At 53.5% G+C, this 27800-nt stretch overlaps 2 protein-coding genes across 4 annotated transcripts in view; one reads left to right on the plus strand and one right to left on the minus strand.

Annotated features, from left to right (window-relative positions):
- Positions 1 to 27800, minus strand: part of RNF123 (ring finger protein 123) — a 49587-nt gene that overhangs the window by 1867 nt on the left and 19920 nt on the right. For all 3 annotated transcript variants that reach the window (XM_040076476.2, XM_040076474.1, XM_040076475.1), the window contains exons 22-35: positions 26865 to 26971; positions 26178 to 26376; positions 25415 to 25560; positions 25142 to 25225; positions 24717 to 24824; positions 22021 to 22198; positions 20968 to 21042; positions 20479 to 20566; positions 20132 to 20219; positions 19930 to 20014; positions 12813 to 12952; positions 12475 to 12663; positions 10925 to 11000; positions 10674 to 10758 (exon numbers count right to left, since the gene is read on the minus strand). In XM_040076476.2, coding sequence (XP_039932410.1) covers positions 10674 to 10758; positions 10925 to 11000; positions 12475 to 12663; positions 12813 to 12952; positions 19930 to 20014; positions 20132 to 20219; positions 20479 to 20566; positions 20968 to 21042; positions 22021 to 22198; positions 24717 to 24824; positions 25142 to 25225; positions 25415 to 25560; positions 26178 to 26376; positions 26865 to 26971 — 1648 coding nt within the window. The remainder of the gene's footprint in view (positions 1 to 10673; positions 10759 to 10924; positions 11001 to 12474; positions 12664 to 12812; positions 12953 to 19929; positions 20015 to 20131; positions 20220 to 20478; positions 20567 to 20967; positions 21043 to 22020; positions 22199 to 24716; positions 24825 to 25141; positions 25226 to 25414; positions 25561 to 26177; positions 26377 to 26864; positions 26972 to 27800) is intronic.
- On the plus strand, positions 764 to 3718 carry AMIGO3 (adhesion molecule with Ig like domain 3). Its single transcript, XM_040076477.1, has 2 exons — positions 764 to 3547; positions 3655 to 3718. The coding sequence occupies exon 1, from the start codon at positions 1211 to 1213 to the stop codon at positions 2735 to 2737; it is 1527 nt and encodes a 508-aa protein (XP_039932411.1). The 5' UTR covers positions 764 to 1210; the 3' UTR covers positions 2738 to 3547; positions 3655 to 3718.

Genomic DNA, 27800 nt, shown 5'->3' on the forward strand with positions numbered 1-27800 from the left:
AGCAGCCAGCCAGCACAGGCTTAGCCGGCACGCAGGGGGTTAACAGCCTCTTGACTCGCAGCAGCCGCCAAATTAGCTTTTTGCTGCCCTAATGGAAACCAATTCCCCTGCTCTCCTCTCCCCACTAAACCGCCTGAGCTCTGGATAATGACATTCCTGCGTGTCCTTCACCCTATGGCCACTCCTTCCCTGGCAGCAGCCCGCGGCACCCCCTCTGCCGTGAGGATCCCACCGGGCTCAGCCCCCCCGCTCTCCCCAGGGCCGGGGATGCTGCGGGGTCCCCAACTCGTGGGGTGCTGAAGATCAGGGCAGCAGGAAGGACCGCGGCTGGGAGAGAGGCAGCACCGGTGGCGACCACCATCCCCAGTCCCAGCCTGGGTGCAGGGTGTAACACGAGGGGCTCCCAGAGGTGACGGGTTTATTCCAGCATTCTGGAGAGGCTGGGCAGTAGCGGAACAGCTGCTTTAGGGATGACAGCCGGTCGCATCTCTCCGGCGGCTGCACAACGCCACGGCCGAAGTGGTCCTGAGCTCCTCTGGAGACGAGCGATCACGCAGGGTCTGTGCTGGCTGCGCATCGCTCTGCCCACTCGCAGGGAGGGCCATGGCCGGGGACGGGGACAGGAACCGGGCTGGGGCCACCACTCCCCGCGCCGGGGCCAATGGGATCCCGCCCGGCCCCCTCGCCGCGCACCGCCCGCGCGTAAATAGGGGCAGGAGCGGCACCGCGCTCCGAGACGCTGCCCGGGAGGAGCCGGACGAGGCTCCCCGGACATCGCAGCGTGCCCCTGCGGCGCTGAGCCCTGAGAAACTTCGCACCCCAGGGATGAGCAGCTCCAGGAGGCAGCGAGGTGCCCGCCCAGCCCGGCACAACACGGCCCCGGAGCGCCCGAGCGCCTCAGCGCCCTGATGCCGATCGCCGGCGCCCACCCGACCCCCGGCATCCCCCGGCCGGCCGGAGCACAGGTACGAGGCACCCTCGGGTGAGTCGCGGCAGAGCCGGGCAGGGCGATGCCGCCCTTTAGGTCTTTCCAAGCCCCACGGCTGGAATCGGGATCTTCTGTTCCGGGGTGCAAAAGGGCGTCTGCGGATGCTTGGTAGAGCCAAAGCAGCACCGGGGAGAGACGAGAGACGGCGGCAGATTTTTTTTCCTCGCGTCTCATCGAGCCTGGCTGTGCCGCCGGGCTGTACAGAGGCTCCCGCCCGCCACAATGTCCTCGCCGCTGACCGCGGCCCCGGTCTGGCCGCGGGTGGCAAAGCTGCTCCTGCTGTTGATCCAGCTGTGCGCCCCCCGAACCTCCCCGCAGCCCCACCGCTGCCCCGGAGGCTGCATCTGCACCTCCGACCTGCTGAGCTGCAGCCGGCAGATGCTGCAGCGAGTGCCCCAGGCACTGCCGTCCACCACCACCACGCTGGACCTCAGCCACAACGCCCTCACCCAGCTCCACGACCACTGGCTGGCCGCCCTCCCACACCTCGAGGCCCTGCACATCAACCACAACCAGATTCGGGACCTTTCTCTGCGGGCTTTCCACAACGCCTCCTTCCTGCGGCACCTGGACATGTCCTCCAACCACCTGCAAGCCGTGAAGAGGCACTACTTCGAGGCGCTGGTGAGCCTGGAGGAGCTGCTGCTCTACAACAACCACATCACGAGGGTGGATGAAAATGCCTTTGCCAAGCTGAGTGATCTGCGGAAAGTCTACCTGAGCTGGAACAACCTGACTGCCTTCCCCTTCCACGCGGTGCAGGGGCTGGGAATCTACAACCTCCGCACGCTGGACCTCTCCTCCAACAACCTGAGCAGCATCCCCGTGGAGGTGCTGGCAGCTCTGCCCGAAAACATCGGCAACGGCTTGTACCTGCACAACAACCCCATCAGGTGCAGCTGCCCGCTCTACCTGATGCTTCAGCGCTGGAACCAGCGAGGTTTCAGCTCCGTGAAAGATTTCTCTGAGGAACACACCTGCAAGCTGTCTGATGGCGTGCCCCGGTCCCTGATCAAATTCCTCAAACACAGCCACATGTTTGAGAACTGCTCGGCGACTGCCGAAGACGAGCAGCTCTCGCACTTGCAGGTGATGGTGGGCCAGCCCATCCTGCTCACCTGTAACGCCAGTAACACCAGCCTGCCGCACACAGCCACCCCCTACATATGGATCACCCCTCACCACGAGCCCATCAAACAGCCAGGGAACAGCAATCGCTCCCTGGAGCTCTATCGCAACGGCAGCCTGAGGATCGCCGTAGCCAAGCCCTGGCTCTCGGGGGTCTACGTAGGCTTGGCCATGAACAGCCCCTACAACTTCAGCAGGATGTGCGAGTTCAACGTGACCGTCCTCTACCCCAAGGCAGCTGGAGAGACCTTCAGCACTGGCCTCACCACCCTGCTGGGCTGCATTGTGAGCCTGGTGCTGGTGATCATCTACTTGTACCTCACGCCGTGCCGCTGCCTGGGCTGCTGCAAGAAGCCGGCCCCGCTCAGCCCCCCGCAGGAGTGCAGCGCCCAGTCCTCCATCCTCAGCACCACTCCCCCTGCCACTGATGGGCCAAACCGCAAAGCCAGCGCCAGCAAACACGTTGTCTTCCTCGAGCCCATCAGGGAGACACAGAACGGCAAGATCCGCCTGGCCCTCGGTGAGGAATTCCCCGACCCCAAGCACCCCAAGGTCCTGCAGCTCAAGTCGGACTCAGAGTCCATCAGCTCTGTCTTTTCTGATACCCCCATTGTGTCTTAGTGGGACAGAGCTGGGAGCAGAGCTGGTCTCCTCCAGGAGCTGGAACAGGATAATTGGGCATCCTGAATTCCTAGCTTGACCACAGCCCACGGGAGTGATTGACATCACCCACAACTGCTTCAGCCACGGGCTCCTGGTGGGTTTTGGGCCGCAGGCACACTGGGGCCCAGCAAGAGCGCCCTGCATAATCCACTGGCAATGGCCCTGTTAGCACACAGGTATCGCTGATGAACGCAGCATGCTGGAGAAACACCCCTTCATTTGGGCACCCGCCCTCCCTAATGTGACACCAGGCCTGGGAGTCTGCCATGTCCTCAGGCATGCGATGCCCAACCTGACACCACTGCCACAGACCCCCCAGGGCATGGAATAGCTGTGACAAGTGGGACATTGTCCTGGCTCATGCCAGGGTCCTCAGGAACGGCAATGCCAGTCCTCTCCCAGCACATGCCGGTCACCATCAGCATGACCTGGCTGGGAGCAGGGGACTGTGAGCCCGTCACAAGTGGGGGGTACACACCCCTCCCCAAACGTGGCCACGCAGGAGGGATGGGGCTCAGCGCCTGAGCAGCCAGCTTTGCAGCCAAGCAAACCTCACAAGCTTTTGCCTCCCGAGAAGCTGTAAATCATCGAGGCAGGATTAGGTGACGAGGCACAGCGCCCCAGCCCGCATTGCTCAGAGCTCCCCATGCCACCAAGGACACTGAGGTCTCCGATGCACCACGCGCTCCTTCGCTGCTTCTCCTTGAGGCGGACGCGCTGCTCAAGCACAGCTATTTAGGCAGTAACCTAATCAGCCTATCGATAAATGTGAGTAATCCTTCCCTCTCCTGGGTCGTAATTCTCTAGTTCCATTGGAATAAAAATGCCTATTTTTTTAAGCTCACGCCAGGCTGAGTGTCTCCTTGCCCTTGCAGCAGCGTGCAGCCACCCTGCAGCTCACAGGCGCAGCGGTGGGAGGATGAGGTCGGAGGAAGCCCCGAATAGCTGCAGGCCCAGCCAGGCAATCTGCACTGACAGCCTCTGTTCCCATCAAATGGCCTTCAGGTGGCCTCAGCAAGGGGGGTAAATGTGCTGCTGGCCTGGTGCTGGTGAGAGAGAAGCATCCAGTGGTTTGTCCTTGGGAGGGCAGGTCCCCAAAATGATGTCTGGGAGCTGAGGAAGGAGCAGCACCGAATGACACGAGGGCACATCCAGACCCCGAAAGGAACAAGCAGGGTTTAGATGCAGGGGAAAGGCACAGCCAGGGATGGGATGGCACTGCTTTTGGTTTGGTCCTGGTGTGCCCTGCAGATGGAGCCCCCAGTTCATTTCACCTGTGCTGCCTTGCCCGGTACCCACCCTTGCCTCTTCCTGAAACAGGGAGTGGTTCTGCCCCCCCAAATACCTGTCTGATCCCACAGAGGGATAAGGGTATCCTACCCATCTGCCAGTCACCAGTATCCCATCCACAGCTGCAGCAGGAGCATGTGGCCATCACATGCAGCACAAGGGAGGCCGGGGCTACCGGCTGTGGGCAGGAGCACAGCTCAGACATCATGGGGACCCTCCAGAGACCTGCAGTCCCCTCCCATGGCTGAGCACCCTGGTCCCAAGAGCTGCTGGTGGGAGGGGAAGAACACTGTGCCACCGGGACCACACTAGCCCACATCCTTTCAACTCCTCTGGCCAGGAAACAAGCGGCTTTTTTTCCCAGCAAAAATTCAACTTTGTGCCCAAATAAATTGTCGATAGCCCCGAAGCAAGGAGGGCTGAGTTTTGGGAGAGCAACTCTCCTGGCACAGCCTGGCTTCCCAGCGCCGCTCCTGATGGTGACCTTGCACGGCTCCGTGCCGCCCGTGCCCCGCGGCGGGCGGAGGTGACGGATGCACAGCGACAGCCCCGCTGGCCTGTGCCCCGGCTGCCCCACACGGCCACCGCTGGCCCTGTCACCTCCTGTTAGCACGGCGTCCTGACGGGCCCGGGATGCCGCGCTGGCCGCACCGGGGCTGCCAGGGGACGAGGTGTGGGACACAGAGGCGAGTGACACCTTGAGGGCAGAGCTGAGATGCTGCCATCACCCCTGGCTTTGCACCCAGGCAAGGATCCCGTGGGAAGGAAGTCTGAATTCGACCTGGGAATGTTTGGGAAGGAGAAGAGACCCAGCTGACTGCACCCAGGTCCCAACCAGACAAGGGTGCTGACCCAAGTGTGGCCTGCACCTGCCCAGACAGCACCAAGCCCGTGCCAGAGCATGTGCCATATCCAAGCACCACATCTTCCCCCAGAAGGAAAGATGAAGTGCTGCTCTGGGCCCCAGCTGCCGTAGTGGGCGTTACCCACACATTATCATCTTTGTTTGTCTCCCCAAAAATCTTCCCCATCCCCACTGCCAATACCAGTTTCCCCGGCATTAGTGCTCCTGCAAACCTGCATCCTCAGCTGAGGATGACTGAAGCTTGGGGAAAGCTCAGAGAGCATAAGAAAAGCTCCCAGGCGCCTCTCCAGGGACACGCCAGCCTGCTAAAGCACAGGAGAGTTCTTCTAGGCTGGCTGCAATTCTCCTATCCCTGCAGGAAAGCTGAGGCTTGCTCTCCAGGGACTTGCTCTGAGATTTGTATCCGTGCTCCCCTCAAGGGATCCCTCTGCTTTACCCAGGAAAGTCCTGATGCTCAGAAAGGATCCCACACCACACTGCTGATCCAATGAGCACTGGGAGGCAGTTTGAACTGTCAAAGCAGTTCATTAAGCAGCCTGAAAGGCAGAACATCTCAGCAAGGAAAAACAGCCAGGAGCAAAGCTTCTCTCACAGGCAGGGGCTGGGAAACCTAATGGACGTTCCCCAAGGAGTACACTGTCCTCTCTTGGCAGCCGTCTCCACCATTACACCCCTGGCTCCTTGCCAAAGCTCCCTCATGCTCCTTGACTCTGCAGGGCAAAATAATGGATCAGCACAAAGCTCACTGGCCCTGGCACACAGGGACCTGTGCCAGCGTGTGTGGCATAAGGACTAGCTTAGGGATAAGGACTACCTTTGGGATAAGGACTAGCTTAGGGATAAGGACTACCTTTGGGGACCAGTGTCCAACATTGACTCCTGTCTCCTCTGGCGCTTCACACCTCAGCCAGGACAATGGGGTGCACTGAATGCCAGTCCCATCCTGTCCTCCTGTCACCAAGGATGGACACAGCCGGGCCAGGATCCTTTCCTTACGATGCTCACAGTTCTCCAGAGAGATCAAATCAGCAAAGCCTGGTGCTGGCCAGCACAAGGCTTGCCCCTGCCTCCCAGCATGTGCCTAACAGCCCCAAGGGGCTGGGAGAGCCCAGCCTGGCAGTCCCATCACTCAGGCTGCAGCACTTGGAGGTGGCAGCTTGTAAAAACACAGACCACACTCTTTTTTTAACCATGAACCCTAGGCCAGAGCTAATCATTCTTCTGTGCTCTGGCTCACGCTCACCCCCATGTTACACACCACGAAACTGCAGTACCACCCATTTTCTGGGTTTTTAGAGCAAGGTTCCAAGGACTCTTCTAGACTGTGTAGTGCATGAAATGTCCACTCCTCCCCTCTTTCCACCACAGCTTCCTCACCAACACTGTCAAGGGAGCATCAGTGTTTAAGGGATCGATAATTACAAAGTCTTATGGGAACTATGCAGAAAACTGCCATGTCCATGGGTCCACCCAAGCCCCCAGGGTCCCAGCAGCACATGAGCACACAGGTGGATGGCCAGGCTGTTTAGGAATCTGCAGACTGGGATCTTCTGATCTTTCCAGTGGAGGTGATCCCAAAACCATTCAGCAACTGAACAGTCTTTTTACCCCTCCTCTCCTACCCAGTCTTGTGCCTCCTCACCTTCCTCCTCACCAGGGTGTTGCTTTTGCCCTAGGAAACCCTTTGTTTCCTCCCAGCCCATCTCTCTGCACCCATCTGTAGTTTGCAAAGGAGAGGAGCATGGAGTCCCAGACAGAAATATCCCAACATCACACCAGCCCAGTGCTGCTTCTGGCTGGCTCCTGCTCAGCATCCCACTGGCTCAGCATGGTTGTTCCTGGCCCAGGATCCCTGTCCTGTGCTTTGATGGCTGGTACCACCATGTTCCCAGGGAGAACAGTGTTTTTCCTTCCGTCTTCTCCATCCTTCATGCAGAAGTCCCTGGGAGATGCACTTGAAGGCCCTTTAGGACTTGTCCTGTACAGAGTGGTTTGCTGGCTCCTTGGCTGTGTCCCTCACCCTGACAACATCACCTCCCTGCCTCTGAGGGATGGAGGGAGCATGGGGGAAGCCCAAGGAGCAGAGCAGTGGCCCTGCCCTGTCCCAGGACGGACAACACAGCTCATCTCCACTCTGGGACGGCCACTCACTTCCCACACAGCCAGTCCTAATTACAGCATGCCCTCACACACAGGGGACCACAGCCTCCCCTCTGGGCCTCACCCCTTTCCCTGCTGCTTGCTCTCGCCAGGATCCTGACACCAGCTCTGGCCAACGCCACTCCATTAGCTCACTCTAAAGAGGCTTAATAGAAAACCTGCTCAATTATTTAGCAAGCAGACAAACGGAGGGATGATACTGCCTGAAGGGTCTGTGGCACGGATTCAGCCCAGCTCCTGGCTCAGCCTGGCAGATCCTGCCTTTCCTATCCTCCCTGCTCAGTCATTAAAGCTGGCAGAGGGAGCAAGGGGACACATCCCTGCCCTCGGCCCTGCCAGCCCCTGCCAGTCCCCAGTGCTGCCCAGCAGCTCTCAGACCCGAGGGCTGGGAGGAGGCACTCACCACGAGCAGCACCAGCCCATCCTGCCTGACCCACCAAGGAAATGCACCTCTCTCAAAAGCGCAGGCTGCTCCGTCCAGGGACCACGGCAGATGATGGATCAACTGTCTCACCACGGCCCGGCCCGGGCAATGTTCCCTTTCCTTGTGCTTAATGGCTCTGTTTGATGCCAGGAGTCCACTGCAAGAGGACTCAATGCCTGGATGAGCGTCCTGTGCTGGGAAAGGAGCAGCTCAGGCATCTGATTGAAGCCTGATGAAGTGACTGGATGATTTGGCAGGGCCCTGGCTCACACTTACTGATTTACTTCCCCACTGCAATGTTCTCATCCTATAAATGGGATTTCATTTCTTCACTACCAGATGAGCCCGTTCCCTGTGTCCCAGATGTTTTGCAGCACCTTCCAACGAAGTGCCTGGCATGGTGTCTGCTTGCTGGGTTAGAGGCAACCAGAAAAAACACAGCCAAGCCAAGGAAGTCTCCCAAGGTCCTGTCCTTGTCCTCATTCTCTGGGGCACAGCCTCCTCACAGGGAACCAGTCAGGGTCACCCTGTCCCTGGTAATTCCCACAGGGATGTTCCTGCTTGCAAATGCGGGTTGGAAAATCTCCTTGTTAATGATTTCTGTCAATCTGGGAGTTACCAAGACCTGGAAGAGATTTCTACCAGCTTTCAGCACTGCCCAGACAGAGTGCTGCTGGGGAAGGACAAAAGCCCATCCTATTATCCTGCTTGCTGCACTGAGAGAGAGAAAGGAAAACGGAAAGCTGTCTACAGATGAGTTCACATAAATGGGTCTGCTCTGGAGAGCTTGGTTACATACAGAACCCTTTAAATCACTGCAGCCGCGGCAATCATCTCCCATGAGAATGTAAAGACCCCAGGAAGGTTTGAATTCTCCAGTTCCATTCCTCTTACTCATGTACCTGGAGACAGATGCTTCCCATTGCTATTCTCTGGGCCAGCCATCACTGACATGCACCATCTCCCTGGGTTTTGGGTGATTGTGACCCCAGCTGCACCTCTCAGGTTTCAGCACCCTGTGGTGATGCCGCCTTGCACAGAGGATGAAACCAGGGCTGAGCCCTCGAGGAATACAAAGGCGGCAGAAAAGCCTTGGTTTGTTTTGTTTTTTCCATCCCATCTCTGCCATTTCTCAGCGTGGCTGCACAGAGAACCACTCTGTAAGTGGGGTGCAACACCCAGTCCTCAATTCAGAGCACTGCTGAGAGCGTGGGGACTCCCTTCTCCTGTCCCCATGACACTCTGCCTTTGATCTCTGCCTGATCTCTGCCATCCCCTCTGCTCGGGCAGCACTAGAGGGTCTCAAGCTGCCTGCCTCAGTTCTTTTGTCTTGATTGACCTCAGTGGCTTCCCTGCAACATTTGCTTGCCTTTTATAGATCACTAACGTATCAAACCTCAGGTTTAGTGCATGGCTTTGCAAAATCACACGGAAGAATTTTGCTTTATGGATATTTTCCCCTGGGCTTCCTCCTGTTCCACCTTCTGCTTCTCCTGCTCATTTAGGTCCACCTCAAGGATACAATGCTTTTTAAACATCATTCCAATATCTTGCATTTATTTCTCCTTTCCAGTGCTTGGGGAAGTGTCTACAAAGCCCTTGAACATCAGAGACTTGCCAGTTCCCTCAAGCACAGTGTCTCTGGTATGTGATGGTGCAGCCCAAGGCACCAAGGATGCTGTTGGCACACAAGGGACAGTGCCACTTGGTGATGACACTGGCTGCCTGGAATTTATAAACACAAAGCACAATGGGCTTTCCAGGGAAAGGACAGAGTCTGGAAGCTTTCTGTCTCTCCAGGACTCCCTGCAGGCTAGGAAGGATGTGACTGATATCCCACTACCACCTTCCCAGTGCTCTATGGAGTTTGATAAACTTAGGGACAACCTTCCCCATTTTGACCTGACAAGTGACCTGATCAGGGACAGAGGTTCAAGGGAGAGACAGGCAGGGAAGGACTCCTTATCCTGGCATGCAGAGAACTGTTTTATCACCTCCTTCCTCCCTTCAGGAAGAAGTGTCCAGCTGTGGCATCAAACTCATGATGTTTGCCCTCTCCATGGAGCAAGGCTCTGAGGGCAAGCAAAATTCACCTCTGTTCACAGCCCAGAAAGGCCACTGATCAATGACCTTGTGCCCTGGTTTTGGCACTGTCATTCTTGGGGCTGTGAGACTGGTGCAGCAGGTTAAAATTAGATATATTTGTTTACATCTTTGAGTCCTTGAGAGAAGAAGCTGAAAGACTGGCTGCAGGGCTGAGCCACTTGACCAGATGGGATTCTGCTCTCTGCAAAGCCAGACACTATTGTGTTCTCCACACATGAAAACAAGCAGGATGTACAGCACAGACAGAAGAGCCCCATCTCCTACAGCAGCCTACAGCAAACAGTGACCAGGCAAGACACCTGCAAATGACACTGAGAGACAGCAAAGGCAGGGCTGCAGAGTGTCTGAATAAGTCTATTTGCAGGACTCGGCACAAGCAGACACAGACATGTAAATGATCTGGTCAGCTGTGGCTTTGTGCAGCCACAACACTCCCCTAGTGCTGCCTCTCTGAATAATGGGTTACCCTAAAGACAAGATTTGTTTCATCTTAAAATCAGCATCACCCAAGAGCCTGGAGAACACTCATCTCACCTTGTGGCACACGTCTGGGCAGCCAGAGAGCTCTGCACACATTCTGATGCCTTCCCAAGAGGGGTCCAGGGTGAATGAGCTCCACTGAGCTCCCTTCCAGCCATCACTGTGTGCTGAAGAGCTTTGATGTGCCACTTCATCAGCACAGCTCCATCACATGCAGCACCCACAACTTCCACCAGCAGCTGTCCTGTCACACCAGGCCAGACCCCATCCCAAGGCGGAAGGTGCTCATGTGCTGTCAGTACATCTCACTGCCACCTCTTAGAAGGGTTTTCCATCACAGCCACCCCTCACAAGGGTTTTCCAGCACCAAAGGACGGAGCTTTGCACCCAGCAGTAGCACTGGGATGCAGCTGCCACAGGGAATGTGGCTCTTTGGTTTCTGCCTGTTCCACACTCATCAGCTTCACCTCGCTTTAGTCTCTACACCCCACGCTGCAACACCTCCCATGGCCCCAGTGCAACACCCAGAGCAGTGCCACCCTGTGCTTTGGAAGGCAAAAGCCACTCACCCCTGAGCATCAGTGTCCACCAACAGCCGGACCAGTATCCCCGTCACAGCCACGAGGATTGGGTAATGGTCCACGCTCTCCAGCCCTATGGAAGCAGAAAAGAAAGGTAAGAGCTTCTGCCACTGTGTGCAGAAGGGGCAGGTCTGAGGTCTGATCCCATCCAGCTCTGCACTAACCCTCAGTACAAGCCCTCCCTCCCTTCCCAAGGGCACGCTCCCTTTTTTCCACAGAGAGAGACAGAGTGGACTCACCTGGCAGACGGAGGTTGACCACTCTGTCAAACAAGTTCCTTTCAGCTGTCACACGGTTCAGCACCTGGTTCAAGAGCTGTGTAGGGAAAAGCAGGGAGGGTTTGTATTTTCTGGATGGGCCTGCCTGTGAGCAGCATCCAAAGAGCTTTGGGGCAGCACGTCCTTATGGCTTGGACTCAGGGCCTGAGAGCTGGTGGATGCACAGAGGGAGGCTCACAGCACACACCCAGCTTGGCCCTGGCATGGAAGGAGTGGTACCACATCACAGTGGCTGTACCAGACCAAAACCTTCCAGGGAAGAGTCAGTCTGAGGTCAAGACACCTGAATGTCAGCACCTTCCTCCTAAATCTGAATTCCCACCTGCAGAAGCTGAGCTACTTCTGCAGATAAAAGCTCCTGGCAAGCAGAAGCTATGGTCCCCAGGACAGCCAGAGCCTGTGAAGAGTGGGTTGGCAAGCCATGGGCAAAAGCAGTGTCAGCAGGGTGAAGCACAGTGCAGGTCCTGCCCTGCCTGGAGCTGGCAGCAGGATGGACCTACCAGCTCTGCAGAGATGGCTGTGATGACACTTAATTAGCCACCACTAGCTCTCACTCAAACCCCCAGCGGGAGGGAGTAGGGACTGCTCCAGGCTTGACACAACTGCTACAAGCTGAGCACCATCTCTCAAATGCAGCATCCCTCTTCCTGCTGCCCCAATGCACAACCGCAGAGCACTGCACCCCTCTGTGGGGCTGGTCAGTGGTGGGGTACAGCTTCAAACCAGCACCAGGCAGCAAGGAGGAAGCTGCAGCACCCCACTCTCTGCTGCACATTCCTCAGCTTGCCTAAGCCAACTGATAAGGGCTCCTCACTTTCCTCCTCACTCAGCTGAGCACTTCCCCCATGATTATGGTACCAGATCCCACTACCTCTTGCTTTGTTTCATCTGCTCAGAGCCCTGAGTATCAACCTTTGGGGTACTGCTAAGGTACATCCGACTGTTCTCTGCCAGCTCAGGAGTACAGCCCTGTCTGCCCTCAGGGCTTTGCAGTATTGCTCAGGCTTTAGAAAAGAAACTAATTTACTGGAGCCCAAGTGTGTTGTGAGTTGGAATGGGGCTGTCCCAGTCATTGTGGCAGGAAAGTGGAGACATTTGGTACCATATTCTAGGACTGAGGGATAAAGGACCAAGTTGCCTGCTCAAGCACTGTGCCCTGTGAAACCAGCTACACTCTCCACAGCTCCTTACCTAGAAATTCCACACCTTCTCTCCACATTTCATGACACTGAGAATTCTCCACAGGAGAATTCAGCATTTACTGGCCCTTCTCAGAAGGAAGATTTAAGCAGCTGTCACCCTCCCCCCGAGCAGGGGTGGAAATCAGCTGTGACCAGAGCAGTTGCAAAGGAGGGGAGCAGTTGATATGTAGAGATTTTAGGGAGCACCACTTGTTCTGCAGCAGCTCTAAGTGCTACAGCAACAGGAACCCCAGTCCACCACACATCTGTGGAGAGGGCAGAGGGGTCCTCATGCCCCTCCAGGTGCTGCCTCCTCACACAGGATGATACCTGGGCAAGCCTCCGAAGCAGCAGCTCCGACGACGGGCGAGTCCAGTCGAGGAAGATCTCTGGTGCCAGCGTGACGGTCATTTCCAGCACCCTGAGCAGGCTCACCGACAGGTCAAAGCAGGTGGCACACACCTTCAGCTGGCGGCTGTCCACGAAGTTCCTCTCCAGGCGCTCTGCTGCCTGCTGGATCTGCCAAGCAATGCAGACAGTTTGAAAAGGAGCCCCTTCCCAAAAGGAAGGCTGAGACCCCCAGGTCAGAGAGTTGTGCCTTAAGCCTTTCTGCGTGCAGGACGCAGCACCCACGAGCGCTGCATCCCACAGCCCTGGTGCACACCCACCTCCTGAATCATGCCAATGAACTCGGAGAACGCCCAGTTCAGCTGGTTCAGGACGCTGTTGAGGAAGCTGGGGGCCAGGTCGCGGTCGCTGCGGAGCAGCTCTGCCATGTGCCGCTGCAGCAGCGTGGAGGGACATGGCTCTGGAAGCAGACAGCGACAGCTTCAGTGGCCTGGTCCCAGGGCAGCCACCAGTGAGAGACCGGTCCTGGGTTTGGGAAATGTTGGCCTGTGCCTTACAGGCAGCAGAGATGGCAGGACACTGGGAGCTGGCACAAGGACTGTTCTGAGCAGTGATTTTGCCCGTTGGCCTCCCCGCATTTCTTTCCAATGCCAGCCTGAATTAGCCAGGGAAGAGCCCTCCGTGCTCGCTGCTGTCCATGTGCACAGGAGCACTGCCCTGCCGCTCAGCATCCCTCTTGCTCAGCTCGGCACAGGCCCATGGTCAGCTCAGCATGGTCAGCTCAGCTCCTGATACCAGCGTGGCAGCAGCTGCCCAGAGCCAGCACGGCCACCCTGGCCTCACATGGCCGTGCCTGTGTCTGTGGAGGAGGGTATCCAGCAAATCCCACTCCTGAGAGGGTTCTGTATGGAGCTGAGGCTGGTTCTGCCCTTAGCAGGCTCAGGCAGAGCTGCCCACACTCCCCAGCCAGGTTCAGCCCAAGCACAGACACATTCCCTTGCTTTCATGGCATCTCATCTCTGGGCTTCCTCACGATTAGATGAGGTCAGGCCCAGCAGCTGGGAAGCACAGTCAGGGCTGTGTGGGACACCAGCCCCCATGGATGGGCAGGGAAAAGAAGGGGACACAAATAGGACAGATGCTTCTCAGCAGAAGGACCCACTGTCAGCAAGAGGGTCACAAAACATTCAGCACTCCAAGGGAAGGGTATTGGAGTTCAGCCCAAACTCAGGGCTTGGAAAGAGAAACTTGAGCAGATTTACCAACTGTAGGGAAAAAACCCAATCTAACTACATTTTCCTCTACTAGAAGCAATCAGAAATAGCAGGTGGAAACCCTGGTAGCACCAGGGCTGCTGTGCCCAGAGGAACAAGCTGTGCTGTGACTGCAGAAGCTCTCTGGAGTTGCAGCCTACTCAGAGGGCCAGCGTGGGCAAAGCAAACACAGGACAACTTCAATCACATCCTTAGGGATCAAGAAGCAAGGTATAACTACAGGCAGATTGCTAGCTGGGATTAGCAAAGGCAGAGAGCGATGACAGAAGACCATCATCTGAAATGGGAACAGGATAAATTATTCTGTGAATACCCACTAGCAAGTGCAATGAACTTCTGCTTTTATGGAGGACACTCATTGAATCTCACAGTGCATAATCACCCCAAGCAGGCCAGTGCCCTGGCTTTGATCCTGCCTAAAGAATCATTTTTGGGAGGGATTTCATCACAACAAATGTCTTTGATGTCCCACTCCTACCCCAGCCTTTGGCTACACATGGCTCAGGGACTGGCAAAGTCACACATCCTTTTTACATATTTATTGGCCCTCTGGGGATTTCTTGCCCAGTGTCCTCTGAAACCGTGTAAGCCTTTAGCATTAAACATGTCCCAGAGCAACATTGCACAGTTCAGCTGTGTGTAGTAGGAGGAATTCAGATTGGAGCTTAGCTCCTACTCAGGTTATTTGTGAATATTTATCCTCTGTAACCCCTTCCTTCTGGTGGTAGAGACAGCAAGATGCTCCTCTCAGTCACTTCCTCCAGCTAGCCGTGATTCCAGACCTTCATGACCACCATTTAAATGGGATCAGCCCCAGCCAGTGCAGTTCCTCACACTGAAACTGTCCCATCTTTGTGCCTTGTGCCACCCCTCCCTGAGGTCCAACATCTCCCCCAGGTTTTCTTTGGAGAGGTGGAATCAGAAGCACACGCAGCATCCAAACCACAAGCGCAAGGCAGATTTGCACAAAGGCTTAATGTGGTTTTGGTTTTGTTCTGGTTTGCTTTCTTCGTAATTCCCGTTGTGTAATTTGTTCCTTGGACTGAACATCAAGCTGCTCTTCTCTAAAAGATTACAACAAGCTGCCAGTTCAAGGATAACCCTTCTCCACAAGTGGAGAAGCCCAAGAGTCAATGGTGGGGCACACCTTGTTTTCTCTGCCAGTGATGGATGAAGGGGCACAGCATGCTCTTACTCCACCATTCTGCACTTGGTGATGCTGAATTCTATCCATGTTTTCTCTCCCACTCGTTCAGAAAGGTCTTTTTGCAGGGTTAAGTTTGTAGTGCCTTCTTTTCCCCAGCCTCCCCCTTCAGCATGTAAAAAACGCTTTTTGTTAAAACTGCTGATGTGTTTGTCCCTTTCCAGCCTTCAAGTACCAAAGCAGCTCCAGGCAGAGATCACCACTCCTCAGGGAAGAACTCTGCATGTTGTCCTGCTGGTCTGTTGCCAAAGCCTGTTCTACTAACAGTGCAAGTCAGGACAGATCTCAGGATGAACTGCCCAGCCAAAGCCTACCTCATTTGAAGGCAGCTTTGATTTTTTGAAGGATTCTCCTATGCTTGTAATAACTTGCTTTATTCTGATTTTTAGCCAGTGACTATTTCCTCACAGTCTTTTTTTCAATGAGTGGTGTGATTCTGCAATTCTGGGTTCTTAAATGCTTTCCCTGGTGCTGGCAGACTGTGCCAGACTATAAGAGCATTAAAAACTGGTGCCTTTTGTCAAACCTCTCCACAGGTAAATAGGTTTATTGAAGGTTTTAAAGCTAACACCAGGAAACAATTATTTCCTTGGCTTTTGTTGATCCCAAGAGGATTCTGAATCTAAAGATGCTGAGATCACTGCTACTCTTTGAAAGCAACATAAGGAACATGCCTTGGAATACAGCACAAACAGCTTCATTACTTGCACAAGTTTCCAGATGAGGTAATTACTACTGCTATCCAAAACCCAGCCCTGGTGCTCATGTCCATCTTTATTTGCAATATGTTCACCTTTGCTGGGACGTTCCCACCCACCTCAGTTACCACTGCCCTCCTGGGCAATGCCACATCCCTTATGTGTCACTGCAGGCAGGGATGTCATTTCACAGGGAGCCTGTGGATACTCAGTGATGGGGAAACTTTCTTGATCCTGGCATTAGTAACTCATCAGTGCTTCAAAATTTGTACCTCCCTAATACAAAAGCCACCCGATCTTGGCTTAGCCTTCATTATGACAGATAAGCATCAGTCATTGGAACAGAAATTGGCAGTTTTTCAAGGCCAGAAAATTTGACCTCAACACATTTAATGTGGGCAACAGAGCATGGAACCAAGGGGTTATAGATACATTTGATGTTTCCACAACAGAAACTTCCCTGCAAAAATATTAACAAAATAGAGGGCTGGGGGAAGCGGTGAATTAAAACACAGAGTTCTTTAAGAAGATTATAAGGGAGCCAGAAACCCCAGTGTACCAGCAAGCACCTGGCTTAAAAGGGTCACTGGGAGCAAATGATGAAGCAAAGACATAAGTTAAAATATGAGAGGCAAAGTGAACATAACCAAACACAGGCAATGGTAAGCAAAAGCAAGGAGAAAAGGGGTAATAGATGGAGAAGACATAAAAAACATCCTTGACTGATCATGGTAATTTTCATGGCCAAGTTTTTTCCACTATAGGAAAAAAACATAGCAGAATTATTTAATAGAAGTAGTAATGGCAGAAAGTCTAACAGTAGCAGAAGCCCATTATTAGAGAGAGTTAAACATTAATAAAGCAGGCAAAGTGGAAGCCTTCAATAAGTGCTTCTACTAGATAATGGCAAAGAAGCAGGGTCACATACTTTCATCACAGGAAGGTAATTATGTACTTTTATAGTTTGCTAATGTCCCAGTAATATTTATAACAGGGCTAATTGTGAGCCCTCTCGGTCGGCAACCCGAGGGGGTCTCTGGGCTCAGCAGAATTTACAGTAGAGCTTGAGCACAGAAGGGGAAAGCCCCAAATGGAGCAGATACAGAAGCAAAGCAGCTCCACCCCGTGCTAATTGGAGTTTTTGAAAAGCTCCAGGTGCATCTCTGAGTCCACGTCAGTGCACCCATTCAGAGATGCTCTTAGAGAGGACCAAAGGGAAGGCTGCAGGGCAAGGCAGAAGGAAAGCAGGCAGCACTTGGGGCATGAGATATCCACAAGGTTGAGTGTGAGGCATCAGGATGGCCCAGGGCTCCTGGGATCCATGTGTGCCTCCAAAGCAAAGCCCTGGCAAACTGGCTCATGCGAGTTTTGGCTCCCTGACCAGCACATCAGGGAAGGTTCCCACCTGCATGACAGCAAAACCTCTGGGGCTGCTAAAAACATGACAAGGATGAACACCCCACAGGGCTCACAGAGAAGCAAAGCCCCTTCCTGAGTAAGACAGGGAGGTCACGTGTTTTTCGTCACTGAAAAGGACCAAGAAATGAGTTTACCCTGGTACACAAATGCTTCTGAAGAATAAAATGTTGTAAAGCAGAGAAAGGCAGGGCAGCAGCAGCAGAAGAGAGGTGAGGTTAGGTAGGGGAAATGGTTTCAGACTGAGAGAGAGCAGGTTTAGATTAGATATCAGGAGAAAGTCTTTACTGTGAGGGTGGTGAGGCACTGGCACAGGTTGCCCAGAGAAGTTATAGACACCCCACAACTGGAAGTGTTTAAAGCCAGGTTAGGCAGGGCTTGAAGCAACCTGGTCTAGTGGAAAGTGTCCCTGCTCATGGCAGGGGGCTGGAATGAGAATGAGCTTTAAGCTTCCATCCAATCCAAACCATTCTGTGACTCCCACTGGGAATCATAAGCTATGGATTTATTTCTGAGGGTCAGCAGTCACCATCAGAAGGGCTTGGACAGTTCAGCTACTACCAGTTGATGCTTTTATTGTTGTCAGATCAAGGTGGGATCTCTTCCTAAAAGTCCTCTTCAGCTTAGGCAATTTGCTGGACTTGGGAAGGGGACGTGTGTGAACTCCCATGTTGCACAACATCTCAGCTCGATGATCTCATGGTCCCACCTACCCTCCTTCCATCTGATGGGTGCGTGGGCAGAAGGCCTGGGGCAGAGCAGCCCTGTGATACAACCTGAAGCCACCCTGCAGCTCTGGCTTTTCCAAGCCAGGCTGGGCCCTGCACGGAGCCAGCTCTGCGTGCCGGGACAGCGCCTGGCCTTGCCTGCAAGTCACGGTGAAAGCAAAACAAGTCCTTGCAGCAGCCCCTGAGCACAACTACCCCGGCCCTGAACACAGCCCCATCTGCTCTCAGAAGCCAAACTGAGACAGAGCTCTGCTTGCATGAGAGCTGCTCAGTGCCAGCAGAGCTGAGGAATAACTCTGGGAACAAGCAGGGACACAGATGGCCTTTCTGAGCCTCTGCCCCCTTGAGCTAAGCCAGGCAGCATCCACAGCTCACCCTCAGTGAGCAGGGCCAGAAGGCAGCACAGACCAGGCAATTGTGCTCTGGGTGTTTAATGGATGTTGTGAGCGAACCTTCCCCATTTGTGCAGTCTTCCAAGGAAGCATCCCAAAAGCAGGATCAGGCTGGAGCACCAGAGGAGAGGCATTTACCCACAGCAGCAGCAGATCCAGAAAAACAGGGACTTCCTTAGCTCAGCAGTTTGTCCCATTGACTCTGCCAGTGCTCAAATTGCAACAAGGCGAAGACTGATGGGTGTGAAGGGGAGGGGGGCGGTTCATCTCCTCCTCCTTCTCTGGACAGCATCTCAAGGACACCTCTGAGTCCCCTGTTCCTCTTCAATTAAATCAGCATTCATTATTGATTTGGTTGAGCCTAAAAATAGCCCTCCCAAGAGTAAGTCCCCAGTAGCCAGCACGGCCCACTCCAGGCTCAGACTGTGTGGAGCCGCACCATGTGTGGAGCAAGGCCTCAAGAGCTGAGGAGCTCTGCTGCTGCCCCAGAGCTGCCCAGGATGGGCTGAGCTCCGTTACCACCCCACAGGACTGGTGACAGCCACTCAGGGGCTTGGTTGTGCAGGAGAAGAGCGAGGGGACAGCCACGAGATCCCTCCTGCACGTGTGCCAGGTTCTCTCCATCGGCCTCGAAGGGTGAGGATGAGAGGAACCCCTTCAGCAGGGCTCTCACCCCAGAGATAATCCCGGTAAAACAGTGCCAAGAGCAGGTCCACAATGCAGCCTCAGAGACTGACACATGGGCACAGCCCCCCTGGCTTCTCCCAGGGATGGAACTGAAGAAAACAATCACTTGTGAAGCTCTCTGCCTACAAAGAAGGGTCTCTCTAGGCAGAAGAGGGGACACAGGGAGCTCTCTAAAGCTACTCCACCAGACAAGAGAAGGTCACACAACAAACTTACTCTGGAAACTAGCAACAGAGAGATCTCCTAGGCAGGATGGGCAGGAGAGAGAAAGAGAACAAGAGTGCTGTTAGGAGAGACAGGCAGCTCCTTGGACAGGGCTCAGCATACAGCTCCATGTGCCACCTGTCCTTCTGTCCCACATCCCTGTGCAGCTCTCCAGGAACAAAGTCTGGCACAAAGTCTTTTCCACAGCAGAGGGGGATCAGGAATGTATCCAAACAAGCCCAGAACCTGTGAGGGTAAAGCTGGGGACATGTTCTTCAGCTCAAGAAAGGGAACTTCTCCCCACATCTTTCTCAGAGCTGAGAAATCCCTCAGCTCAGTGACAGTGCTGAAAACCAAACTGCAGTGCCAAAGGCAGGACAAGCTCTGAGAGATGCCAGGTTACAACACTCTCTGATTGCAAACCTGTAAAGTGCCCTGTCTCCTTGGGCACCCGCTCCCTCTCACAGGGCACCTGCTGCTGGGCAAACATGACAGCTCTTCCCCACAGCAGCTGCTCGCTGTGCACATCACAGAGCTTTCTCTAAGGCTAAAACTGTGGTAAGGATGCAGTCCTGGGTCTCTCTCCTCTCCTTTGGAGGACAGAACCCCTGCTTATGATGGCTCTAACTCACCATTTAGCATGCCTGAATAACCAGTAGAGAGGCTGGGGATGGTCAGCCTGTAAAAACCAGGCCTGGATATCTGGCCAGGAACACCCTGCTTTGGCAACTATCCCAACAGTTGGCCAGGCCCATAGGGAGAGATGCTATAGAAGAGGCTGCTCCTCCCTCAGCACCCATCAGAACCCTGAGTGCCCATCTCTGCCCCACTCACTCTGCAGGCTGGGGAGGCTGGCATCCTCAGGCTTGGTTTTCAGCAGGTGTGGGAGCCGTGTGTATCTGTACCCAAAGCCACAGCCCTGGCAAAAGAGGGAAGGAAAGAGGCTGAAAAACAGTTTTGCTGTTACTGGCGAGTGAAATGTTCCGTGTCCCAGCAGCCCCAGGTGCTGAGAGGGGCAGGGATGCAGGATGCTCACCCGCCACAGCCTGACAAGGATCCAGTTGGTTTGTGCCCAGGGTCGCTGCTCATAGGGAGCCAGGAGGTTCTTCATCATGGAAATCCGCCTGCCAGACAGGGACACGGGTCAGCCCGCAGGGTTTGGGAACAGGAGATGAAACAGGACACACAGCAGGACCCGTGGAGCTGGGGCAGAGCAAAGCCACTGGTACAAGGGTGACAGAGGGCTCCCAAATCAACTCCACCACCCTGCTGGCAACTCATGGACCCTCAGTGGCGCTTGGCAGCCTTCCTGCTCGCTCACTCAGCCCTGTCACCGCCCCAGCCCTGCCCCAGCCCCCCAGGAACAGGCAGGGCAGCACTTACTGCTCTTCTGGGATCCTCTCTACAGCACGCAGCGAGTGGGGGTAGCAGACGTAGCTGGCCAACGCCTGCATCAGGGAGTCCCGGATGTCTGAGGAGCAAAGAGAAAGGACCAGGCCTGGCACCCAAGGACACACAGCACACCAAGGAACACCTGAATGCCAGTGCCTGGGAGGGACTGGCCCTCATGTAGAGGCACATTGTCCCTGCTGACATGGAGAGCATGCTTAGGCTCAAGCAGCTAAGAAATAAGCCCAGACTGGATATGCAGGTAACTGGGACATGAGCCCTGCTCCCAAAAGGGTGTCCTAGGTCATGTGTCTACCCTGCAATAAGCAGGATAAGGACAATGCCCAGCCTCACTTCAAGTGTGGAGCCATAAGCACTCAACAGATTCAGCAGACAGATCACAGCAGAAGTCTGGCAGTGGCACTGGCCAGACCCGTGACATTATCACCCCAAATGCAGGACTGCAGCTAAATGCAGCCTTACCTGTGCCCACAATCCTCGAGTCAGCAAAATGCTTGGCCAGGATGGCAGCAAGGCGCATGAGGGTCTCTTCATAGCCTGCAAAGGAGGGAGCAGGGTCATGGCAACAGGCTGAGGGGCAGCCCTGAGGTCCCAGTGCTCCTGTGGACAGGGCACAGGCCATGCAATGAATTTCTGCTACACCTGACTGCAGCTTAGTTGTGTGTCTAGTTGTTAAAACAGAGAGCTGGGAAGACAGTCCCCTCCAGGAGAGCCTCTCACCTCGGTCTGCAGAGCCTGAAACAGTTACTCAGGGAAAGACAAAACTATGCAATTGAGTTGGATGGCAAGAGAGAAGGGCCTGGTGCAGAAGAGGCTGAGCAATGCAAACAACACCCTAGGTCCATGCAGAACAGCCGTGTCCAGCCTGCATGCCCTGTAGAAATTCACTACTGCTCAAATCTGCTCTTGCCCAAACAAGAGCCCTTCCACTATGTCCTATTGGTGGGAATAGAAGCTTTTCTTACCTTCATGGGCTCTGGAAAGCACAGAACTATTTGCTAAGAGCTCAGCGAGGTCATTTAGCCAGGAAAACACAGAATGTGCACAGACAGAATCCATCTAAACACAGACTTTTGGCATCAAGGGGTTGGTCACCTCCATAGGAACATCCTCAGATTCCAGGGGAATTTGAAAGCAGTCCCAATTTCTGCACTCATGGCACATCCTCTCCCACACAGAAACCAGAAGGCCGTGGTAGAAATTGCTGAGGCAATCACATCTTACAGCACCCCAGCCCATTCCTGATACCTCCTTGGAAACACAATCCAAAGCTGCCAGGGATTTTCACTACAGCCAGCCCTGTGAGAGCTTCAGGCAAGGCATGGGCTCCCCACCAGAGCACAGTGACCACAGCTCACCACCTGCCCCACAGCTCAGACAACGCACCAGTGCAGCACATCAAAACCAGGAACGGACACAGAAAGGAAAGATGCCCAACTACTGCTTCACCATAAGGATGTGGCTTGCTTTAGATTTTATCAGGCCAGAATCAGGAAGCTGTCCCCATCCCCTCACCTGGAAGTTCCTCCATACTGTTGACAGGGCTGAAGTAGTTCTTGAGAGCGCTGTAGCTGTTCATAGCCACGCTGAGGTAGAATTCTGGCATGAAAGCGAAAAGCGAGCCCGTTCTGTCACCGTGCTCGATGGTGCGGATGCACACTCGCAGCAGCCAGTAGATATCCTGCATCTTCTCCTGCCCAGAAAGAACACAATTCCCAGTCAGCTGACAGCTTCTCTTGAGAGAAACAACAACCAGCATCACACTCAGACCTCAGAAACATCCCCGTACTGGAGATCTTGCTCAAACATCTTACTGCTCTAAGTTCAGAAACCGGATCTGTGTTGGTTGTTCCACAAAGACACAGAAGTGGCAGCTGGAAGAAACAATCAGAGATTTTCACACCAACCTCAAGCTCAGAGCATGACTCTCGCTAATGTGATGGTTTTGTCTCATCAAGCCTTGAGACGCTCCAAGCAGGGTCTCCTTACTGAGGCAAATGCAACCACAGAGGCCTGGCAGACAAGCATGTGTGTTTTGATTCCAAGGACACTGCTGAAGGAAAGCAGGCACTAGCACTTTCCAGAAATCTGCTGGAAAGAAAGCTGGTCCATTGTTGGGATGAAAGCTCACAGCAACTCAGATCTTTGTAAGAGGCAGCCACAGCCTTTCGGGTTCTGTGCCAGCCATTCAACCAGATTTACTGTCTGGAGGAACGTCAGCCTCTTGTCTCTCTAAACAAAAATCAGAGGGTCCCAAATTAAACCCAAGAAATGTAGGGTAATCTACATAACTTTAAGCTATAAAAATGGGTGCCACTAAAGCCATAAAAAGAGGAAATATTATTTCATATCCTGAAAGGCCAAGAAATAGCGTAAGCAATACCTACTTGCATAAAATTAGATAAAGAAGGGTTACACTTCTAATTCAGGAAAAAATTAAAATCAGAGGTGCAGATAAGGCATTTAATTTGCTTAATGGCTTTTCTAAAGTATGCAGTTACAATCTCTGGGAGATTTTCATGGATTTATTCTGTAAATTAGGCTGAACTAGTGCAAGTCAACTAAATTGACTTACAGACATCTTTTTTTCAACACTGACCCACATCTCAGCCAAACTGTTACTTTCAAGATAAAAAGCAATTCTGCAGAACAACATTAAGGTTGGAAAAGCTGCATTTGGCTTTAAGATTTGATAACCTCAAACATCATTTCAGGTATTGCCAAGCTAGAAGAAAGCCTACACCAAGAGGATACTAAGATGTGATTAGCCAGTGAGACAGATAAATTCAGTGTTGTAATAAAATAAGCTGTAATTCCCACAGGGATGTTTTGAAGGCAGAATTATGTGCTTTAAAACTACGAGTGCTTTTAAGCAGTAGCACTCCCTTTCGTCTAACTTTGAACTCCCCAGAATAAACCAGTGGCTAATTTCCTCAAGGAAGGAGCAGCCTCTGCTGTGCTCTGACACCTCAGCACAGAGGAGGACTTTACCCCTAGACAGAACCAGGCTCTGTCTCTCCAACAGCAGCAGCTGTGATCATACAGATGTGACCCTCCAGTGCACACAATTCCCAGGGGTGCAGGAGCTGCTGGATGGATGCCATCGGGAAAGAGCAGGGACTTGGGATGACTGTGAGATGGAGTCCTGAAGGCACAGGCTCCTCAGTGCAGCCACATTCCACAAGCTCACTGGGCTCCTGGGGCACATTCCTGCTCTCCCTGCAGGCCACAAACAGGGGAGGCTGTAACCTTCACTCCCAGATGCTGCTGATTCATCAGGAAAAGTGATACTGCAGTCCTGGTTTAGTATGACAATGGATCATCTAGAGACCTGAACAGTGCTCCAGCATGGGCCAGCACAGTGATACCTGCAGTGCACCCTGGTGATGCCCCTCAGCCTTTCCAGAAGAGTCTGGGAAGAAAGGATTATTTTCTGGCAAGCACAGGCTATGCTAATGCAGCTGGAGAGTTTCTGCCTTGCAATCCTGCTTGGGAGGGAAGGAGGGGATGAGCAAAGAGCTCATGAGTCAGGATCAGCCACTGCAGTTCTGCCAAACACATTGATAAGAACTCTTCTTCCCCTACCTGTTTACACCAAGAGAGATAAGGCAAGGCAGTGGAAGTCAGGAAAAAATCAGCAAACTTCTTATGAGAAAACAGACCAGAGCTTTTATCCTGGAAAATGGTGAATTTGGGGGAAAAGGGTCAATCTGTGCAAATAGCCACTGCATTAGTAAACATGGAATACACTCTCTGCATGGAAAACAAATGAAGAAGGGAAGAACACCTGAATAAGAATCCCTCCACTTGGATCCCACAGATTCCAGGAAAAGCTGTAGTAGTGAGGGCCCCATGTGACACAGCACAGCTCAGGGAAATAGCTCACAGTACCCTCTGTCCTCTGACATGGCCTGAGAACCGAATCTCCCTTTGACCTGCACCCTTTTGTCTGCAGTGCCCTAAGGGAAATCCTCCAGCACCATGCACGGCTCAGATCAGACTGAGCTGACCACTATGGGACACTGGGGGACAGGAGAGGGGCCAAGCCTAGAAAGGAGTCTCTCATACACAAGGGAAAAAGCCCCAGAGATCATTGACATTGCTTCAACACCAGGAAAATGACACCTGTGAAATGTGAGCCAAGCAGCTCAGCAGAGATGCAGAGGCTCACTAGTCTCCTTCCAGCTGCTCATGCTATGCTCCTGGCCCACCTTTGAATAAATGGTGACATTTATCCAAGCGAGGCGCCGGCTCAGGTGGTTGAGCTTCTCGGAGAAGACCTTTTGGCTCTTCAGAAGCTCCTCATGGATGTCTCTCCTCTGTAAAGAGTGCAGAGATGTGAGGGCAGATGTCACTGCCATTTATAGCATTCTTTTTCAGTGCTGGACAAACAATGCAAAAGCATATAGCACCTTGGGGCTAGCTAGGGACTACTGGCAGGGGAGAAAGGGGTCAGCAGCCTTTCTGTGGAGGGAGTGGGAATCAGCGCTATAAAAAGCAATTATCAGTCTCTGAAGCGAGAAGCTGAAGCCCACAAGGCCTGATGCAGATGCTGGTCCAGTTGGGCAGCAGCACTTCACCCTGCCAGATGCTGAGGCTCTGCCAGAGAAGGAAGCTGGGAATCAGAGACACTTACCCTCTTTGGGCAGCGGCTGATTTTCTCCTCTGTGTCTTTCAGTGCCATGGCATATTCATTCACATCATCTGACACACCAACCATCTGAAGCAATTTTCAACAGTAAATAAGGGGTTTTTTTTTCCCCCTAAACATACAAGCATGAAACCAGAACCCCAGTGGAGGCTGGCAGAAGGACAGGGCACACACAGTCACTAAACAAGCAGAAAACAGAGTCGGTGTAGAAGCACGGATGTTAGGGGAATGGATTCCTGCAGAGCAGGTACCACTTACCTTCCCAAGCTGCTGGTGGACGCTGAGGTTGTACATCATCACTATCCCATCCAGGACTTCCAGGAGGGAGTTCTCAGTAATGGGCTGGTCTGGCTCTTCTGGGGGTCTGCCCAGTAAGAGACCCTCATTTCCATGGGTGCCTTCAACTGCAATGCATTCCCAAGACAGGAAAGAAGTTCTTAGCAAGGAATTTTGACACTGCAGCTTCTGCCTGCTCCTCCCTGAAGCCAAAGCCCTGCTGTGCCTCTGTAACATAACAACATGGAGCTTCTTCCCAGCCCATGGGATTCACTAGATGCCACACTACCACACCATTCTCATCTTGCTGCCTGCATCAGGCTACCTGTTAGATCTGTTCAGACAGACACAAGTCACGCAAATTCCACTTCCTCAAGCCCTGTACGTGCTTCAGAGCTCTGCCTGATCCACCCAAACAGCATCTGTGCTGCTGCTGCACACATCATCCTCTGACAGGTGTCATTTTCTTCAGAGCAAGCGTGGCTACAGCTGCCTCTGAACTGCCTTCCTGCAAAATCTCACTGCATTTGGAGGAACCAAGGCAGCATCTCCTTACACGCAGAGGGTGACAACACCACCACTGTCACGTTCAGGATGGCAAAGGGGTCTTTCATGTGTCAGCATGCCCTGGGAATGGGAAGGAGCAATGCTGGGAGGAAGGAGATTGCATTCCTCCGGGGAGCTGGAAGATGCCATTCTGCCAGGGCCCAGCTGGGCCATGCCAGCACACAGCAGGAGTACTCACTGTCCTCCCTTGTGCGCTGCTCCACTCGCAGTGTGAGCACTTTGATCTTCTCCAGGGAACCCAGGGGCCGCCGCGGGTTCATCAGGCTCACGGCTGCCGTGCTCAGGAACCGGTTGGCCCGGCCCAGGGTGGGGGAGCTGAGCCAGGCAGGCCTGGCAAGACCTCCACCAATGGCCAGGGCGGCAGAGGGGCGCTGGGACTAGAAGGAAATGAAGGGAGAACCAGTTCCAGCTGTGTTTGGCTACCTGCTGCCCATCCTTGACCCTACAAGGATGTTGGTATAGATGCACAGTGGCCATTGAAGATTAGCAGGCAGGGTTACAAATGGGTAAGTCCTTCCTCCAAGGGCACATGCCAGGCACAAACAGCAGACATGCACAGCAAGAAGCTGCTCTGTCTACAGTTGCCTTGCACCTTTCCAAATGCAAGCACCAAGAGGCAGCACATTCAGATCAATGGGCAGTGAGAGAGCAGGGTACAGAAAATTTTACTGCTCAAACTTGGTGCACCCAAGACCACGCTGATGTGCAATGACTCTCACCCAAGTGCAGCTGTTTAGCTGGTAGCCCATGGACTGGTTACAGTTCTGGCCCAACCCTCCCTTGCTGTAAAGCAAAGCCTTTCTAGCCAGAGGCTGAACTTGCTGCCCCAGCACCAGGGCCCCTGCATGTGAATAACACAACTCACCTGTGCTGCTGATGTTGCTGATTCCTCATCTTCATCAAGATCATCCATAGTTACTGCCTGCAGCTCTGCAGGGTCAATCAGGATGTTGGCTTTTGCAGCCAGGTCATCTGCACAGAGCACACCAAAGCAGCCATGAATGCAAGAGTCACTCTTCACTTACCATGAGGAAGGTTCCTCTTTCCTGCTTCTCAGCAGTAAAGAAGCAGCCAGAAAAGTTGGCTGCTGTATCAGAACAAACTCACCTGTGCCAAGCTTCCTTACACGGAACAGATCTGCCCTTATGAAAAGAACAAAGACCTACAGCAGCAGGTGCTGCCCCCCCAGGACCTATCTCTGCTCCTGCCAGCTACAAATAGGATAACTGAGGAACCAGGAGACAACCACCAGGGCCAAACTGGACTAATGCAGGAATGGCAGCTCTCTGCCTGAGACCATCTTTTAAGCATGCAGCTCTTCAATGCTGTCCCATGATGTGTCCCTAAGTCACCAGGACCGAGACTCACACCCAGAGGAAGGCTATGCTCGTGGCTTATACTGTACGAAGCCTGAAGAATGTGTTCTTTAGTTCACAGCTCTGTCTTTAAAGCTGGCCAGGACACCTTGGTAAGAAACCAGAGGAGATTATGTGGTTCTCAAGCGAAGTAAGCTAATTTTGAACAGCCAGAGATCAAAAAGAGACAAAAAAAATGGCCCTCATCTTGCAAACACGCTGGGGAAGGAGAAGAGACATCTGAGCCAAAGGCAAGCACCACATTAGCCAGAAACCAGAGAAAAATCAAGTCCAAAGGAATGGCAAGGGGTTTGTAACCCTTGCACAAGGCAGGCTTTGGAAGCCTAGTGCCAGAGGAGTGTGCTGCACACAAACACAGGGCTGTTCCTCCCTGCCCAGAGTGGTGCACCAAGTAAATCCTGGGCATCCTTCATGCCCAGCAGAGC

This window comes from Hirundo rustica, chromosome 12, assembly GCF_015227805.2.
Source record: "Hirundo rustica isolate bHirRus1 chromosome 12, bHirRus1.pri.v3, whole genome shotgun sequence".
Classification (NCBI taxonomy): Eukaryota; Metazoa; Chordata; class Aves; order Passeriformes; family Hirundinidae; genus Hirundo; species Hirundo rustica.

Coding starts and splice junctions, on each gene's coding strand:
- AMIGO3 (XM_040076477.1), top strand. CDS start 1,211: ATGTCCTCGCCGCTGACCGCGGCCCCGGTCTGGCCGCGGGTGGCAAAG.